The following is a 19,039-nucleotide window of genomic DNA, read 5'->3' as shown; positions in this document are numbered from 1 at the left end:
AATATATACAACGTAAATTTTACCATTTTTAAGTATACAGTTCAGTGGTATTAAATACATTTATAATGTGCATCATCACCACTATCCATCTCCATAATTATTTTCACCCTGCAAAATTGAAACTGTCCCCATTAAACAATGACTCCCCATTCTCCCCTCCCCTCGGCCACATTCTACTTTCTGTCTTTCTGATTTTGACTGCTTTAGGTGCCTTATATAAGTGGAATCATACAGTATTTGTCTTTTTGTGACTGGCTTATTTCACTTAGCATACTATCCTCGAAGTTCATCCATGTTGTAGTAAGTTGTGGAATTTTCTCCTAAGGCTGAATAATATTTCATGGTATGTATATACCACATTTTCTGTATTCGTTCATCTGTTGATGGACACTTGGGTTGCTTCCACGTTTTAGCTGTTCTGAATAATGCTGCTATGAACATGGGTGTACCAATATCTTTTTGAGATTCTGCTTTCAGTTTTTTAGGGAGGATATCCAAAAGTGGAATTGCTTGATCCTCTTGTTAAATCTATTTTTAATTTTTTTTGTTAGTTTCAGGTGCACAAGACAAAGTAATACTTAAGACGTTTATCATTTATATCCCTCACACTGTGTGGACCCCTCTCCCCCCATCCACTATCCCTCTGACATCGCACCGAGCCATTGCATTTCCACTGTCTCTATTCCTAAAGCTGTACTCCGCTTCTTGTAAGTATATACACACACACACACACACACACACACACACACACACACACACATATATAAAATTATAGTTGGCATTCATTATTGTTCAGCTTCAGGTGTACAGTGCAGTGATCAGGCATATTTTTAATTTTTTGAGGAACTGCTTTCTAGAGTAGTTGTACCATTTTACATTCCCACTGTGTACAAGGATCCCAATTTCCCCACATCTTTGTCAACACTTGTTTTCTGGGTTGGGTTTTTTGTTTGGGTTTTTTTATTTTAGCTATCCTAATAGGTGTGAGGAGGTATCTCACTGTAGTTTGAGTTGCATTTCCCTAATGAGTCTCCCTTCAATTCTGTGAGTTTTTGCTTCATATGTTTGTATTTTGATGGTCTGTCATTAGCTGTGTAACTATTACATCTTGCAGTATTGAACCTTTTATTAATGTATAATGTCTCTTTGTCTCTTATAACCATTTTTGATTTAGAGTCTATTTTACCTGATACTAACATAGCCACCCCTGCTCTCTTTTTATTACTATTTAATGGAATATATTTTTCCATTCTTGCATATTCAATCTATTTGTGTCTGGATTTAAGTGAGTCTCTTGTAGACAGCATATAGTTGGATCATATGTTTTTATCCATTATGCCAATCTCTGTCTTTTTATTAGAATGTTTAGTCCATTTACATTTGTAGTAATTGCTGATAAAGAGGGACTTCTGTCATTTTGCTATTTGTTTTCTATATGCCCTTTAGATTTTTCTTTTCTGTTCCTCATTTACTGTATTACTCTCTTCTTTTGTGCTCAGTTGACTTTTTGTAGTGAAACTTTCAAATTTCTTTTTCATTTCCTTTTGTGTATGTTCAATAGCTACTTTCTTTATGGTTACTATGGGGATTACATTTAACATCCTACAGGTAAAATACTCTAATTTGACTGTATAGCAGCTTAATTTCAGTAACATACAAAAACTGTCCTCCTTTATAAGTCTTTCCCTACCCCTTTCAGCTGCTAGGTTACAAAATTACATCTTTATGCATCATGTGCCCCAAAACATAAACTAATAGTTATTTTAAATGCATTTGTCTCTTAAATTATGTGAAAAAAACAAGATTTATATTTACAAACCCAAGTTACAATAATACTAGGTTTTAGACTAAATTTTTTCTTTAAATGTGCAATCTCTTAAATCATGTAGAAAACAAAAAATATAGTAAACAAACCATTGTTAGAGTAATACTGATTTTATAATTGCCCATGTTTTTTGCCTTACTGAGATTTTTATTTCTTTATACAGCTTCATGTTACAGTGTAGCATTCTTTCATTTCATCCTTGAGGGCATGTCCATTGGTAACAAACTCTCTCAGCTTTTGTTTATCTGGGAAGGTCTTAATTTCTTCTTGACTTTTGAAGGAATGCTTTGCCAGATGAATTTTGGATGGATTTTTTTCCTTTAGCACTTTGAATGTATCAGCACACTACATTCTGGCCCCCAAAGATTCTGATGAGCAGTCTGCTGATAATCTTATTGAGGATAGATCCCTTGTATGTGATGATTTGCTTTTATCTTGCTGCTTTCGTGATTCTTGGTTTATCTTCGGCTTTTGAAAATTTGATTATAATGTATCTTGGTGTGCGTCTCTTTAAATTCATCTTACTTAGAGTTCATTGAGCTTCTTGAATGTTTATATTATTGTCTTTCATCAAATTCAGAAAGTTTTCAGCCATTATTTCTTCAAATATTCTCCCTACCTCTTTCTTTCTTCTCCTTCTGGGACTCCTACGATGTGTATGTTGGTTCGCTTACTGTTGTCCTACAGGTCTCCTTGGCTCTCTTTTTTTTTTTTTTCCAAATCTTTTTTTCTGTCTTCCTCAGACTTGGTTATTTCCATTGTCCTCTCTTCAGGTTAATTGGTTCTTCTGTCCACTTAAATCTACCTTTGAATTTGGCTAGTGAATTTTTCATTTCAGTTACTGTACTTTTCAGCTCCTGAATTTCTTTTCGGTTATTTTTCAGGTTTTCTCTTCATTGATAGTTCCATTTTTTTCACACATTATTTACTTTCTCCATATCTTCTTTTAGTTCTTTGAGCATCTTTAAGATGGTTGTTTTAAAGGCTTTGGCTAGTATGTGTCTGCCATCAGATCTTTTTCAATGACAGTTTCTGTTGATATAATTTTTCCTCTGAATGAGCTATATTTTTCTGTTTTTTTTTCTTTTTTGTATGCCTTATGACTTTTTCGTGAAAATGATATTTTAATCCAATAATGTGGTAACTTTGGAAATCAGATTCTTCTCCTTCCCCAGGGTTTCCTGGTTTTTTGTTATTGTTTTTTGATTGCTGTACGCTGAATCTGTGCTGGGACTCAGCCTGCAGTATAAATTTAAGGTCTTCTCAGGTCTTTCCCTGGGCATGAGTGGTTACTTTCTAATTTCCCCCCACATATGCAGTTGTTTTTTAAATGTTCTTGTCTTTAATGTCTGACTCCCAAGAGGAAAAGGGAAAAAATGAACGGAGGCACAGAGGAATCGCATCAGCCAATTAGATCTACTGGAAGTCACTTCAGTTGGAGGGGGAAGTGCAACACCAATGTCCCCCAGACTCTCTGCACTTCCATGATCAGAAGCAGCAACTAGCAGTCAGAGCACAGATCCTAATAATTGTAGGACAGTGTCCTGAAATGTGGCTGAGGGTGGGGGATAGGGAACTGCTATTGTGCTAAGAACTGGTATTAATATTAATATTAGCTGTCCAAGTCTTCCCTTGGGTGTTGCAAGCCCTCAATAGACTCCCGAGTTCCAAAATAGTTGCATCAGACAGATTCTGCCAGTGAAGTTGTTATCTAGGTAGGGAGACAGATTCCTGGTGCTTCATACTCAGCCATTTCCCTAGAGTCCCATCTATCTGGCCTCTTGTTGACCTGATAAACTCTCAGACCTCAGACCTCCTCTTCCTGCTGCCCACACTAACTCCTGGCATTTGTCCCTTGGAAGCTTCAGAAATTCACCACTCAGTTGTGAAGACTCCTCCTTTTCGGAGATCAGTTTGTCAAGGCTTTCTGTATCTACTGATCTTTTATAATCCCAGATATATGTGTGATTTTTATATTATTTTGATTTTTCTGGCGTTACCATGGGAATGAAACTTTTCTATATCTTTTGACATCCTGAACTGGAAGTGATCTCCTAATATTCATTTGTAATCATCCTCAGTCTGTTTTGTAGATTGTTGCCAGAGGAATTCTCTAAACATGGGACTGATCACAGGGGTTGGTCTTCAGTCATTTCAGCCTTGTCCGGCCATAGTCCAAGTGTTCGCCTCTGCTCTACCTGGCTCCTTTTATCCTTCTATGCTGACGGAACTGTCTGCTGATTCTTTTTCCTGAGGTGTAATGTTCACTTCTCCCTCCAGAGAACAAACGTCATATACTTCTCTGTTCTCCGAGCATTTTACTTATACCTTAATTATGTTATTTATAATGTATTGAGAGCATTTGCTTTATGTATCTGTCTCCCAGTTCTAATTTGAGTTCTGTGAATATTTGAATGGTATTGAAATAATTTTCTAATTTTTTGAGATAAGCACAATGGCTTATATCTATTGGACATTTAATGTGTGTTCTGTGAATGAATAAAGCCACACATTAAAAAAAAAAATCTCAGGCTTTTAGCAGATATTTATTTCCTACTTGACCCTTGCATTGTACCCAGTACTAGGGATACCAAGCAAGACAGGCATAACCCTGCTTTCAAGGCACTCATTAATTTATTGTTTCATGTACAGAAGTACTTTAATAACACACAGTACATTTAATATTTATGTATCAGTATTGTGATTTGTCACATGTCCTGACCCCTCCTTAGAGCATGGTTTTATCATTTATGAAGTGATGAGAATGGATGAGAGAACCTAAAAAAGTTACCATTGTTGACTGTTACTAGATGTTTAAGCTCCTTGATAACAGGAATCACGTCTTTCACTTCTCCGGGAAGCTTACGTAGTGTATAGTCCTCACATTCAGTGGTTTGTTAGCAAATTTTAAATAAAGAGGTGATGTCAGTGAATACTTCCAATGAATTGCATTCCATTTTTTATTCCATTGATCTTATGTCCCTTCTCTTAATGTAGCTCAGTCTCAATTTAGTGTACCACTTTAAATTATATGTATATGTAGACACACACACACACACACACACACACACACATATACACACACCATGCCAAAAAAATGTATACACATTTTAAAAAAGGAAAAAACTGTATTAAAATTCTAATAATATATACCGATAACAAAAGATGAATACAAGTCATGTGTATATGATTTTTTTGGCACACCCAGTATATTTACTTTATCCCTCTTAACAATCCTGAAAACGAGGTATAAGGGGGTCCTTTGTCTCCATTTTTCATCTGAGGAAATTTAGTCTTCATGATTACAACTGAAGAGCTGCAGAGTCCGACTCAGTCCTAGGTTGCCTGGTCCTAGATCCAGAGTGCTTCCTTTCTGTCTCCCCGTCTGTGAAATGAGGATTTCTTCCATATCTCAGTGCCTGTGGTGGTGCTCACCTTTTAACACAGCATATCAGTTAGGGGTCTTTGGGGAATCACAGGCATGTGCTAACTTTAGCAAAAGGGGAATTGATTGATAGGATCATGGGAAGTCTCAGGAGTGATGAAAAGGTTGAGGGTTAAACTGGGAATGCACAGGAGCCAGGGTAGCTCCTGGAGGTCCAGAAGCAGGGACATGAAGAGGTGTACCACCTCAGAGGGACCAAACTCCAAGTGATTTTCATTCTCTGCTCAAGATTCAGAGCAAGGGAGGAATGTTGATGTGGCTTGAGTCATCTCTCTGTTTTTTGGTTAGTGCAGTGGTCCTCAGTTGGGAGCAGTTTTGTCTTCTCAGTGGGCAGTGTCTAAAGACATTTTGGGTTATAATTTGGGGAAATTGCTACTGGCATCTAGTGGGTAGAGGCCCAAATGCTGTTAAATATCCTGTAGTGCCAAGAATGGACTAGATGAACTAGACCTAACAAACAATTATCCAGTCCCACGTGTCAGTAGCGCTGAGGTTGAGAAAGCCTGGATTAGGGGAAGGTACTTCGATTAATAGTCCCACCAGGCTCTCCTGCTGGAGGCTGGAAGAAACTCGATGCTCTGACCAAAAAAGGTGGAATAGATGTTAGACAGCCAAAAGCAACACAGAAACAGAAAAGGTGCTACCATCTGAGGCAGGAAATCTAATCTTGGAATATGAAGATCAATTACATGTTTGTAAATGTAGTATTTGAGGTTTCTTTCAGAAAAAAAGGAATGGAACATTTATAAAATATTTGAAATTATGAACTTAAGGTGCCAAAATGTCTAGGTAATTATTTTAAGAAAGGGTCCTTTGAAATGAAACTTAACTTTTCATATAAAGTAAGTAACATATAGAGAATGTATAGTATGTGCATATTTAATTCAGTGATAATTTAGGTGTTGTGAACAAAACTCTAAAATGAGCTACACTCAACTATAATCAAACTGGCACTTAACTGTGAATTAAACTAAAATAGTTTTCAGAGAACTTCTAGTTTAAAATGGAACATCTTATTCTCCAACTGTTGAAGTTGAACATGACTAGAACATAATTATATTCTCTAAATGGGGAAAAAATTATTCTTGGATCCGTGGACAGTTTACCATGACTTTGCTAATTACTTAGTTATAGTAAAAATGTTTCACATTATACCTGATTGTAGGATATTATTTAGTAAAGGACCCTTTCACTTGTTAGCAACTTTGGGTGTTGCTGGTACATAAAAATGTGAGGATGGCCCATCTGTGGGATATGTGGTCTATGTTAGAATTTCTCTAACAGCTCACCTTGTTCTTGGCCTAGACACTAATTAGTATTAAATCCAAGTGGAAGAAGATTGATTTAGCCCATAATTTTCCTCTCATTCCTTCTAACTTTGTTCACACTGAATATGAGCCATATGCGTATGACTCATAACTTGTTTGTTTTGCTTTCATATTTTATAAAACCTTTGCTGTACCAGGCCTGTTTTACTACCCTGAGGAAGTGTAAAAATGACAAGAAGCTTTTTCCCCCTTGCTCTTCTGACACGGTGGCTTTGGGCCCAGTGGTGTTCTGAGCAAGCCTCTCACTGCCGTGTTCGTTAGTCCCAGGGCTCCACGCTCACCTCAGTAGGTGTCATTTCAGGTGAACCACTGTCTCCCAGAGAAGATTGTGGTGTACCGTGATGGAGTGTCTGACGGCCAGCTAAAGACAGTTGCCAACTATGAGATTCCTCAGCTACAGAAGTGTTTTGAAGCTTTTGAGAATTATCAGCCCAAGATGGTGGTATTCGTAGTTCAGAAGAAAATCAGTATCAATCTGTACCTGGCCGCCACCGAGTACTTTGTGACTCCCTCCCCTGGGACTGTGGTAGATCATACAATAACAAGCTGTGAGTGGTAAGTGGACAAAACATGACATTTCAGCAAGAATAGGTTGCAGAGGTCATCCATTCCCTGGATATTGGACTGGGTAGTTTGGAGAGATGTGGAATGGAATCCTCAGAGTTTACTGTTAAAAAATAAAGCTTAAAAAACTATCAGGAAAAAAAATAATAACGTTTTTACTTCTTAAGTATAAAATATTGAACATACCTTCTTCCCCTGAGCTCACACATGCTTCACGTTCTGCACCCAGAAATGGTAGTTTTTACCACCATTCTTGAATAGCCTGTAGAGTCAGAAGACCTGAGTTCTAATCGTGGTTTGGTCTCTTTGTGTGCTTGAACCAAAGGTGGAAAAAATCTTGGAGATCACTGTAGCTCCTTAGATGGCGCTTCCTTCATCTAAGGAGCTACAGTGATCTCCAAGACTTTTTCCACCTTTGTGTGTTCAGATCCAACCATATCATTATTTTGTCCTTTTTCTTTATTAGGGTGGACTTCTACCTTCTGGCCCATCATGTACGGCAGGGTTGTGGCCTTCCTACCCATTACGTGTGTGTTCTCAACACTGCAAACCTGAGCCCTGATCATATGCAGAGGTGAGCTGACGAGTAACTCACTCTTTCTCACTTGAAATAATTCTGGACAGCTAACTAAGGTGAAGTCACTGCCTACCCCCAGGGGTATTTACTCCTTGAGTTTTTTTATGTCTTTCATGATAATGGTATCTTTTTGAGAAGCGATTGGTAATCCTTGTTGTACATTAAAATTACTTGAAGAGCTTTAAAAAAAAGACTGATGTCCAGGAGTTACCCCCAACCATTCTGAGGCATTTGTATTTTAAAAAACTGCTCTGAATGATTGTGACATCCAACCTGATTTGAGACCCAAAGCCCTTAAGGTCAGATTATATAAATACTTTGCTGGGGTATTTATCCTTCTGTTGGCTATTTTTGAGTCAAAACAAACGAACAAACAAAAAAACGTGTTTTCCTTTTTCTGATATAAAAATGGGGGGGGGCACTTTAAGTGAGGGAATTTACCCATGTCCTCCTAGCTTACAAATGGTGGTGGCGATAGAAACAATTCCACTTAAAAATAATGATTCCCAAAAGTTGCATCATGTAAAAATAAATAAATAAAAGTTGCATCACGTACTCCTTAATCCCCCAGTTTGCTGGGAAATGTGCAGCCATAAGTACATAATCATGCCCCAGACTGAAGGTGAAGGGTCATAAGGTTCATCTTTTCTTCTTGGCCTGCAGGTTGACTTTCAAACTATGCCACATGTACTGGAATTGGCCTGGTACCATCAGAGTTCCAGCTCCTTGCAAGTATGCCCACAAGCTAGCTTTCTTGTCAGGACAAATCTTGCATCATGAACCAGCCATCCAGCTGTGTGAGAGTCTGTTCTTCCTGTGACTGGACAACCAGGATATGGACTGAGTAGAGAAATTAGACTTCTGGACTCGGCTGTAACTCATGCAGGATCAACATAGACCGAAGGGACTTTTGTGTTCATGTTTTCCCTTTCGCCAACCCAGTAGAAGAAGATAATCTTTTTTTCTTTTGTTTCTATTTTAAACGTAGTATCACCAAGAAGCAAGTTCCATTCTAAGTATTATATCAGCTGGAAATTGCCTTGTTGCCTTTGTAGAGCAAATGGGGGTGACACTGCTGCTGTGTAGATGGAGTGGGTGAATATGGGGGAATCTTGAAGAGCCGGCAAAACCAGCAGGAGCTGTAGAAACCTGCAGAAGCTGAAATTATACCTAGGAGCTCTGCTTACTAAGCAGTTCTCCCTTCTGGTGCCAGAAGTAATAATGAATGAAGTCACTGCACGTTTTTTAAAGTAGAGAGTTACTTTATTTGAGCAACTGGGAAAAGTAATAAAAAGTCATGTAAGGCAAAAAGTTTTCAAGATACTACTATTGCTGGCAAGTGTGAAAGACATGTAGTAAAACCAACTGGTGGTATAGTCAGGCCCTTACTGACCTAATCTCCAGGAATTGAGTTTCTGACACCTGTGACTTGAGCTGACTTTGAAAGGGGCATTTATTTCTCCTTTTTTCTCCTGAGAAAGGCCGGATAAAGTTTTTCTGTTTATTTCAATTACTTGACAGTAGACCATGTTGATTTCCTTCTTCCCCTCCCACATGCACAGACACCCTTACTCTTTATTCCTACTGATCTGTAGTAAGTTTCAGTTTTTAAATCAAGAATCACAATACATGAAATTCAACAGCAAGGAAGGTTTATGATGGGATGTGAGTTTTTCTTGAACCTTTCTCCCAGGTGTGTGGCCTACTCTTCTGTTGATATGTTTGTGAATTGAATCTCTCATTTCCCTTGCTCAATAACTTCTTCCTGACTATTGGCTCATCTTGTTAGGAATTTTTCTGAATCCAGGTTAAGATTTCCAGAAGTCGGCTTTGGAAAACATGACACTCCTGCCAAAGTCCACACATTTCAGCTTAGAAAATTATCACTGTGCCTGTGGGTTGCAGTGTTTTGGGAAGCACTGTTTTTTGTGTTCACTTCCCCCCGTTTTAAAATCTTCCAGTCCCTTCAGGGCAACTTCAATCTTACCTCGCTTCAACTGGGTTTTAAAAACCAGTTTTATTTAACCTTTCCAAATTTTTATTTATTTATTTATTTATTTATTTATTTATTTATTTATATTTTGGCATGGTGGCAGGGAAGAGACGAAGCAGAAATTCCATTTTATGTGACAGTGTGTGAGAAGAGAAACTTGAGCTTGAAACTCCTCAGAAGACAAAAAGCAAGCAAGGTGTCAGTTTGTGGCAGTGTCCAGCAGAGGTTGAGGAGATCTAGGTGTTGATGGTCCTCATGTACACTCTGGTTTCCCTGGGATGCTGGAGGTAGGGCGAGGCAAAGACCTGGAATTTTAAAACCACTGAATCAAACCAATTGGAGCATACGTCTCTGGCTTAACAGATCACTTTTCTGATTCTCTTTGGAAGCATTTTGAATTTCTCTTTGGAAGTTGTATTTCCTAATACTCACTTTCTCTTACATAATCAGAGAAGGCAAATAGTTGAATATTATACAAAAATTTCTTGGGCTTTTTATTCCTGGTTTTCTTACTTTGTTTTTCAGTCTTACTGTGAAATGATTGGGTCACCAGGTGGTAAATAAATAAAAACAAACTTGTATAAATGTGCAGTTGTGTTTGAAATAGTGTTGTTGATACATTGATACAGGTTTTTCCTTCATAGAGCCGTAATACTTCAATTATTAGTTTATTACTAGAATTATTAATTTGTTACTTGGCATGCAAGGTGCAGCTCCAGTTTTAGTAGCCAGGTAATTTCACTGTGATAGGTAGTAAGATTTCTTGGAAAAGACACTAACAGCCTTACTTCTGGAACAGAGTAGGCACTTGTGTGTATGTGTGTGTTTGTCTTTTTTCAAAAATCTCTTTTCCCATCAGACAGTTTCTATTAGTCTTATATGAGAGCCAGCTCCAAGGGTGGCCCTCCCCTTCTTCTTTTTCTAATGCTTGCTCTTTGCATGTACTTCATGGTGTGTCTATAACCCTTAAAAATACCTTCCCAAAGCACTGTGGCTGCTTGCTTCATCACTACATCCCATTCTACTTATTTAGAAACTCTTTAAATGATAACAGTGCTTCATTTACGTGCATTATCCAACTTAAACTTCTTAAATGATGCAGAGCTTTTCAAACTCATTCTATAGAAAGAACCTAATTTCTATATAGTGATACAGGACCATTTTTTTTGAATGGTATGAAAAGTAGTTTTACAGATGACAATGTTATTGTCAGCTCTTTATACTGACAATGTTAAAATTTGTGCCTGAAATTTCTCAGTGATTTGGGATTATTGGAGAAGACCCTATTCTCTTTGTGGCTCTATTGCTAGCTTTATCTGGGTGTCTTAGTAACTTTTCCTGTCTGGACTTCCTTTCTTTTTTTAAAAGAGGAAAATCAAGAGGATGAGAAAATAAGCCACAGACTGGGAGAAAATATTTGCAAAAGATGTATCTGATAAAGGACTCTTACCCAAAATATACAAAGACTCTACAATAATAAAATAGACTCATTAAAAATTGGGCAAAAGACCTGAACAGACATCCCACACCAAATAAAAGACACAGTTGGCAAATAAACGTGAACAGATGCTAACCATCATATGCCATTAGAGAATTACAAATTAAAATTAGATAACCATTACACACCTGCTAGAATGGCCAAAATCCAAAACACTGACACCAAATGCTGGCGAGGAGGTGGAGCAGTGAAACTCTTCATTCATTGATGGTGGGAATGCAAAATGGTACAGTCACTTTGGCAGTTTCTTACAACACTAAACATACTCTTACCAATAAAGTCCAGCAACATACTCCTTGGTATTGTGCCCAAATGAGTTGAAAACTTATGTCCACACAAAAACCTGCATACAGATGTTTATGGTGGCTTTATCCGCAATTATAATTGCTTTATCCGCAATTATTATATAATTGCCAACACTTGGAAGCAACCCAGATGCCCTTCAGTAGGTGATGGATAAATAAACGGGGGTACATCCAGACCACTGAATATTACTCAGTGCTGCAAAGAAATGAGCTATTAAGCCATAAAAAGACAGAGGAAACTTAATTGCATGTTGCTAAGTAAAAGAAGCCAATCTGAGAAAGCTACATACTGTGTGAGTCCAACTACATGACATTGTGGAAAAGGCAAAACTATGGAGACAATAAAAGGATCAGGGTTTAGGGGAAAGGAACGAATGAACAGGCAGAGCACAGAAGGTTGCTAGGGCAAGGAAACTATTATGTAGGATATTGTAATGGTGGATACATGTCATACATTTGTCCAAACCCATAGGACAGACTTAAGCATGAACCCTGGGGTGAAAGCGATGCACTTGGGGTGATTACGATGTGTCCGTGGAGGTTCCTCAGTTGTAACAAATAACACCACTGTGGTGGGGGTTGTTGATAGTGGGGGAGGCTGTGTGTATAGCGAAAATCTCTACTTTCTGTGCAGTTCTGCTGTGAACTTAAACCTGCTCTAAAAATAGACATTTTTTAATGAGTAAACAAGGGAGACTTCTGAAAACACGGCACACTGAGCTGACCAACTGACAAGTGTTGGCCACAATAGGAAAGTATTTTTTTGTTAAGTAGCTGAATTTGGGGGACATGGAACAAGGGAAAGAAGGAAGGAAAGAAAATACCGAGGTACAAGAAAGGGCAGCCAGAGTGGTGATCGTTGGTGACAAAACAGCTCCCAGGGTTATGGACAAAATGCAGGAGCACTGAGGGTTTTCATCCCAGGAAAGGACAGAAGAAGTGGCCTCAGACCCTGTGAGATGCACAATAGCTGGAGTGAGGTGTCCTGGATGAAGAGAGCTGGCGCCTGGGAGGGGAGTAGAGAGTCCCTGCCAACCATCTTGGTGCAGCAGCAAGGAAACTCAGAGGTAAAAAGGCATTCACGAGAAAGCCCTAATCCTGGGCCACATACAGGTATTTGTAGTCCATATTTCTATTACTGGCATGTAGAAGGACCACAAGCTGAAAAATTACCACAAAAACTGGCCCAGACTGGTCAGAGCTCTGAACCCTGCAGAAGCAAATAGTCAATTGGATTGCAACACAGAGAGGTATAAATAGGAACAATGGAAGAGAAGAGAGGAGAGAATCAGAAGGTCCAACATTTGCCTAATAGGAGTTCCTGCAAGTTAAAATAGAAAGAATGAGTGACACAATATGGAAGACGGAAAGACAGAATTTTCCAGAATTAGAAACAAATATGAATCCTCTCTACCTGAAGAAATTCATTGAAGATAAAAGCACACCTACTCCTGTATGTATCAGAGTGAAGCTTTGGAACACCAAAGACCGAGAATCTTAAAAACAACCAGAGGTGAAAGAGATTGCTTACAAAGAAAGGTCATTAAACCAGCACAGACTAGCATCACCCACAAAAGATGCTTAAGACAAAAGGAAAAAGAACTTCATGCAACATCAAGTTGGAATTCTTTTCCTAGCTAAACATGAATTCAAAGGTGAGGACAAAAGTAATATTTCCTAATAAAAGACCAGAGCAGAAATTAATGAAATAGAGAACAGAAAAACAATAGAGAAAAATCAGCAACACCAAAAATTAGTTCTTTGAAAAGATGGACAAAATGGGTAAACCTTTAGCTAGATTGGCCAAGGGGGGAAAAAGACATTACTAAAAACAGGAATGAAAGGGGACTATTGACCTTACAGAAATAAAAAGGACTATAGGGGAATAAAATGAACAATTAAATGCCAACAATTTAGGTATCTTAGACGAAATGGATAAATTCCTAGAGATAACTTGCTACTGAACCAAGCATTACTTTTCCCAGTTGACTTCATCTGCCCAAACTGTCAGATGATAACAGAAATGATAGAGGCTTCTAAAGGTGTTCTAACTCTTTTGGCTGATGGAGTGTGGGGTGCTGGTCCTCGGACCTGATTTTGGGTAAACTAGAACCTTCACATTCCCTCTGATCCTCTTAAATTCATTAAACCATACCGAAACAGAAAACTCATTTTTCCCCTTAAAAGTATCATAGAAACCTGATCATTGGTTTCTCTCTCCTCTCTCCAGCTGCCCTATAGTTGGGGAGTGGAAAGGGGGGTCTTTGCCCCAGCCTGCTGATAAGTTAGTTGCCTACCTTGTTGACACAAACCATGAAGGAGCTTTGATTTTTCTGAGTCCATAGTCCCACCCTACACGCAGAGCTGGGGAACTCAGTTCTCTGGCTTCTTTCCCAAGGCTATTCCACTCCCTTCAGCTATAGGAAATCTGTCTGCGTGTCTTTTTGCAGGTAGCTGTGGTATCTTGCCAGAAGGGAAATAGCAGTCACAAAAATGTCAGATTTTTTGGCTTAGTTCACTGCCTGATGTCAAACTTAGTGAGCTGGCCGATTCATTAATCCAACAAATATTTGTTGAGAATCTGTTAGGTGCAAGATGTTATGTTAGCAGATGCAGTTCTATACAGAAATCTTTGATAATCGAGACAGATTAAAGTTTAATGAGGTTAGGGATAGAAATGTAATAATTTTAAGGGGAAAATGCGAGTACCATAAACCGTATAAAATGCTTTAATGCTGTGAATTATGACTCAATAATGGGTCATGAAATCAATTTTGTGGGTTTGTTGCCACTTTAAAAAAATTGAAATAGAATATAAAATATCAGTACGTTGCATATACTAAGAAAGTTGTGTAAAATTTTTGTTTGCTATATTACTTGTACTGGAGTTGCAATGTAAATATTTTTTAATGTCAACAAAAGTTGAAAGGGCAGATCAAATATGCTTCAGAAGAATCAAGGAGATTTCTGAAGGGAGGTGGCTTTGAAGAGTTAGAATTTTGACAAGTGGAAATGGGGTGATACTAAGGTGGTGCAAAAGTAATTGGGGTTTTTGCAGTTATTTTTAATCTTTTAAACCGCAGTTGTTTTTGCACCAACCTAATAAGAGGAAGAAAGAGCATACTAGCTAGAGAAAAAGATGGAATTGGCATCCCACCTGGCATTTAGGTGAAAGAACTAACTAAACAACAATGAGGATGGACTTGGTCAGGGCATACCTACAGGATTTTGTGTGGGGGTGGATATGGAGAGTTCATCACCTTTTGATTTCAAGCTGTGTTAATAATTAATTGTATTCCCCTAATGGGTTACTGATAGCTTATCAGCTTTGGTGGACTTTGGCAGCTCTACCCTTCCTCTGGTTGCAAACAAGTGAGAATGCTGTGATAGGCACTGTGGTGGGTGTCTTGCCCTGCCTCCCCTTCTGTCTCTGACAGGTGGTTTATTTTCCTATGTGTAATATTGATACCTGGCCTGGAAAAGCCACGGGATTGCTTTTGGACCTCAGTTTTCAGAAGAGAGTCACACCCTTTGTAATATGTATTTATGGCCTTCATACTTTCCAGAGCTCCCTGTGTTAGAAGCATGCTTGTTTTACTTAATCTCTGGTGAGTTTCTCATTCCTTTTCCCAAACTTAAGGACAGGAAGGAGTGGTACGACTGGACCATTTCTGACAGCCCCATTGGAGATGGGATTAAGAATCCCAAATAGATGACATAATGTCTGAAAAATACTCCGCGTTTAACCAAGAAAGACAAATATAACGGGTTATTACAAAGATGATGGGGCTCCGAGGGAAATTCTGCAAGAGATACTATTACTTTGAAATCGCTTGGAAAATGTAACATCACCCCACCCCTTACCCAACTGGAGCGCTGTAATTGCAGGGTGAGAATAATTGAATTTTAGAAAAAGCCAGGGCCCAGCTAGTCTCTTCAAGTGTGGCATAAACAGTTTACCCGTTCTGGCATTGCTTCAGTGCTTTTTCTCTTTTTCCCTCTCTACCCATTCCTGAGGGACAAGCTGCCATCCAGCCCCAGATTCTTCCTACCACCTGCTCTAGGGATTGTCTGCTCTCTTCTCCATTAGCACTGCCATCATGGGCGTCTCCCTAGGACCTGCAACGTGGGGAGTGTTCCCCATTCCCTGTGCAAATGCACAGACACAGTGCCAGCTGGGCACTAACTTGAACTAGAAGAGGGACGTGAGTACGAACTGGCTACAGTTCTGTCAGAAGGCCCTTCTTTTGGGTCCCCTAGACCCAGGTGGCCGCTGGCTTAGCTGTAGAGGAAATAATCATGATGTCCAGCAGACTAGAACAATGGGAGTTTAATGGGTGGCTTATTTTCTCAAGAAATTTGCATTTCCGAGTCCTGATATCCACCTCAATAGGACTATCGCACATCAAAGAGACTGCTAGGACACTCCTCACACAAAAATTAACATTGTCCCCAGCTTTCGGTTAAGAAATCTGGCTCCTTAGAGAGCCTGATCATTTGAGGGCGTGGTTTGACATCTAGCTCGAAAAGTGAGAGTAGTACGGTTTATTTGGCACGTGTACAGGAAATTTTTGTTCTTTTGGCTGGTGGGAAAATGCAGAAGGAACATCTTTGGTGCCTCCCTTTTTGGGGTACACTTCAGAACTGAACTGGGGAGGGAAGAGAGAAGTTTTTTACATTAATCAGAATTCTTAAAATATATACATACGTACTGGTTAAGTGAGTAGCAGTCTTACTCCTGAGGGTTGGAGGCCAGGTTGCTTGCTAGTTTCCCACGTAAGAGGGGGAAAGGTCTTAATGGGAGGTTTCCAGAAGAAGGAGGAGCCTGTGGGGCCTCTGTGAATGAAGGATGGAATTCACCAAGCGATTAAAAGAGGAAGCCGGCTAACCTAGATGTGAGCTAGGACTCGGTGAGCGAGGGTCTCAGATTGGGGCCCCGAGGCGCAGAAGAGCGCTGGCTCAGCCGGAAAGCCCTGGGCAAGCCAACCGCGGGTCCAGGTCTAGCGGGCAGCGGAGCGGTAGTTCCCGCAAGTACCCCTCCCGCAGGCGGGGGCCCCACGTGGCAGGCCCGGGGGAGCGCAGGGAGGGGCGGGGGCGGGGCCGAGGGCGGGGGCGGGGCGAGGCTGACGCGCAGGGTATATAGTCGAGCATGCGCGGCGTGGCGGGGACGGACGCAGGCAAGGGGGAGAGGGCACGCGGGTTGCCTGCGCGGACGTCGGGACAGAGCAGCCGTTGCAGCTACCGGCTGCCCGTGGGCCTGGCTTGTGAGATTGCGCGGGCGCGGTGGTGTCCGCCCCAGCTTCAGGTGAGGGGCTGAGGGCGTGCGATTGGGGCCGCGCCGTGCCCCAGGGATGCGGCAGCGCGCGGGGGAGCAGTGCGCCTCCGGGCTCGGGTCCCTGGGTGGGGGTGGGGGCCCGGCTGCGCGTACTACCGGGAGCCCCCCGCGGTCCCCGAAGCCTCGGGCTGGACCGGGGAGTCGCTCCGGAGAGCCCGCACACGGGCCCAGACACTGGAAGGAGGCGACACCTGGCTGCGGTGCCACGCTGGGGTTACTAGGAGAGGGAAGGGAGGTCGCAGCTGCGGTCCGTTGGGCTGTAGGGCGCGGGATGTGGGAGCCAGAGAAGGTACCCAGAACGTGGAAAGCTGCACTGCGAGGCTGAGGGAGGAGGCTTCCTGGAGCCCATGGACGCGAGGACAGAAAAAGCGGAGAATAGTTGGGCAAATCCGGTGGGCAGCTCGTGGGGCGGCCCCAATGGAGCACTGGTGTCCCTCCCGACTTCGCTTTCCAAGAATTGTGGTCCCTACCCCACCCCACGCAGACCACCTCCCCCGCTGAAGAAATGCCCCAAATCTTCCGGCTGGCCGGTAGCAGGAGATGCAGGGTGGCAAAGGAGGCTCTAAGCTGACTCCGACCGGTGGGTACGGCTTTTTAGCTATTTGTGGTCGGTACTGACCAATATAGGTGGTCTGGTTTAGGCTGCCCTCTCTTGGTGGATCAGGGCAATAGATCAAAATAGTCATCAAGCAGTTTCACCATGTGATCCTGAGGTCCAGTTAAGCCAAGAAAATGTCCTCAGCTCTGGCTTGCGGCTACAGTTTTGAGGATCTAGTGTCTGCCGGGGCCTGGGTGTTCAAGAGGACTGTGAACATGATTTGGTGAGGGGCCTAAGGAAGCAGGGAGGAAGGAGCAGCCTTGACCTGACCCTTCCTCCTGGAGTCACCCTTGGCTTGGGTTTGTCTTCCATCACTCTTCGCTAGGAACCCCGGGCCACTTGCGGAGGCCGCTCAGAAGTGCTGTTGATAAACGTGTCATGGGGGTTGACTTGGCTTCCCTGGCCTCTGTCCCAGCGCTGCTCCTCACTTGCCCTACGACCTTGGGAAGGGGTCAGTGCTTGCTGAGGTCAGATTGGATCTCTGGTCTCTTATTCGTTAATCCTTACCTCTTTAAACAAGAGCCATAAAGACTGGGAGGAGCTTGGTGAAGCAAGAGAAAGAATGTCCAGAATCATAACTTTTAGCAGCTGGCATTAACCCCATATTCCATTTCCTGTTGGATACTCAGAGGTGAGTCTTCCATACATTGTGTGGTAGCCAAGAGATAGACCAGTGAGTGCTCCTCTTCCCGCCACTGGTTTGCAGGTATGACGAGGGAGCACCAAACACAGAATGAGTGACCTTGTCATTTAGGCAAGAAGAGTCAGAATTGTGGGCTTTTTGAGATACCAGAGCTCCGGTGACTCGCCATTCATCCCTCATACGTAAATGCACAGGGCCTGGTCTGTGATTGGCTCTGCACTGGCGACCGCAGCTGCAAAGAGAGGAAGAGGTCCCGCTCCTCCACACTCTTGTTGGTCAGAAAGAACATCCATACGTGAAGAATGAGGTAGAGCAAGAGAGGTCCCACTGTTGTGTTTCATCTGCCAGAGGTCGTGTATGTACAGTGGTAGGAGGATATCTGGCTTTTGAGCCAGATGAAGTTGTGTTCAAATCCGCGCCCATCACTGTCCAGCAGGGAGAAATTCTTAACCTCTGTGGGCCTGTTCTCACCACTGTGCAGCATATTGTGTTTCCACCTAGAACACAGAGGTCTTCTCCTCCTCCTCATCTCTGTGGGGTGCACCGGAGTATTTAGGGGTCCCAGAAGCTGATAGGGAGGTTGGGTTGTAGGGGTGGGATGAACCCAGACTTAGGGTTGGTTCTCCTCCTCAGGATGGATGCAGTTTCCCTGCCTTTTGGGTAGGCCTCTTTTCTGTGGCCTGCCAGGGATGGCCCCACAGATTCACTGGGCAAAGGGAAAAGAGATTTTTGTTCCACCGTCAGTTTCGGGAGGTACTCTGATTTCTTAGGTAATGGAAACACTCCTTTTCTGTGCTGATTGTAGGCAAGAAGGACTAAATATGTATGTATGTGACTCTCTGTGTGTTTGTGTGTGCGTATATGGACCAGTCACTGGACTGGTTCTGATTTCAAAGAACCTCACCACCTTCTTCCTCTTTCCTCTTTT

The 19,039-nt window shown here is 41.6% G+C and overlaps 2 protein-coding genes across 4 annotated transcripts in view; both read left to right on the top strand.

Moving 5' to 3' along the window:
* Window positions 1–9,247, top strand: part of PIWIL2 (piwi like RNA-mediated gene silencing 2) — a 65,728-nt gene extending 56,481 nt beyond the window's left edge. For both annotated transcript variants that reach the window (XM_081077317.1, XM_081077318.1), the window contains 3 exons: window positions 6,900–7,153; window positions 7,629–7,736; window positions 8,403–9,247. In XM_081077317.1, the coding sequence (XP_080933443.1) occupies window positions 6,900–7,153; window positions 7,629–7,736; window positions 8,403–8,559 (519 nt within the window). In that variant the 3' untranslated portion in view covers window positions 8,560–9,247. The remainder of the gene's footprint in view (window positions 1–6,899; window positions 7,154–7,628; window positions 7,737–8,402) is intronic.
* Window positions 9,248–16,643: 7,396 nt separating this feature from the next.
* The window catches only part of SLC39A14 (solute carrier family 39 member 14), a 40,733-nt gene continuing 38,337 nt past the window's right edge, over window positions 16,644–19,039 (top strand). The window contains exon 1 of one of the 2 annotated variants that reach the window (XM_081077830.1): window positions 16,644–16,840. The gene's annotated coding sequence lies outside the window, so the exon portion shown is untranslated. The remainder of the gene's footprint in view (window positions 16,841–19,039) is intronic. The other variant, XM_081077829.1, reaches the window with a different exon arrangement.

The sequence above is a fragment of the Rhinolophus hipposideros genome (genome assembly GCF_964194185.1).
Source record: "Rhinolophus hipposideros genome assembly, chromosome: 16".
NCBI classification, from domain to species: domain Eukaryota; kingdom Metazoa; phylum Chordata; class Mammalia; order Chiroptera; family Rhinolophidae; genus Rhinolophus; species Rhinolophus hipposideros.
This window is presented reverse-complemented; position numbering and strand designations above follow the sequence as displayed.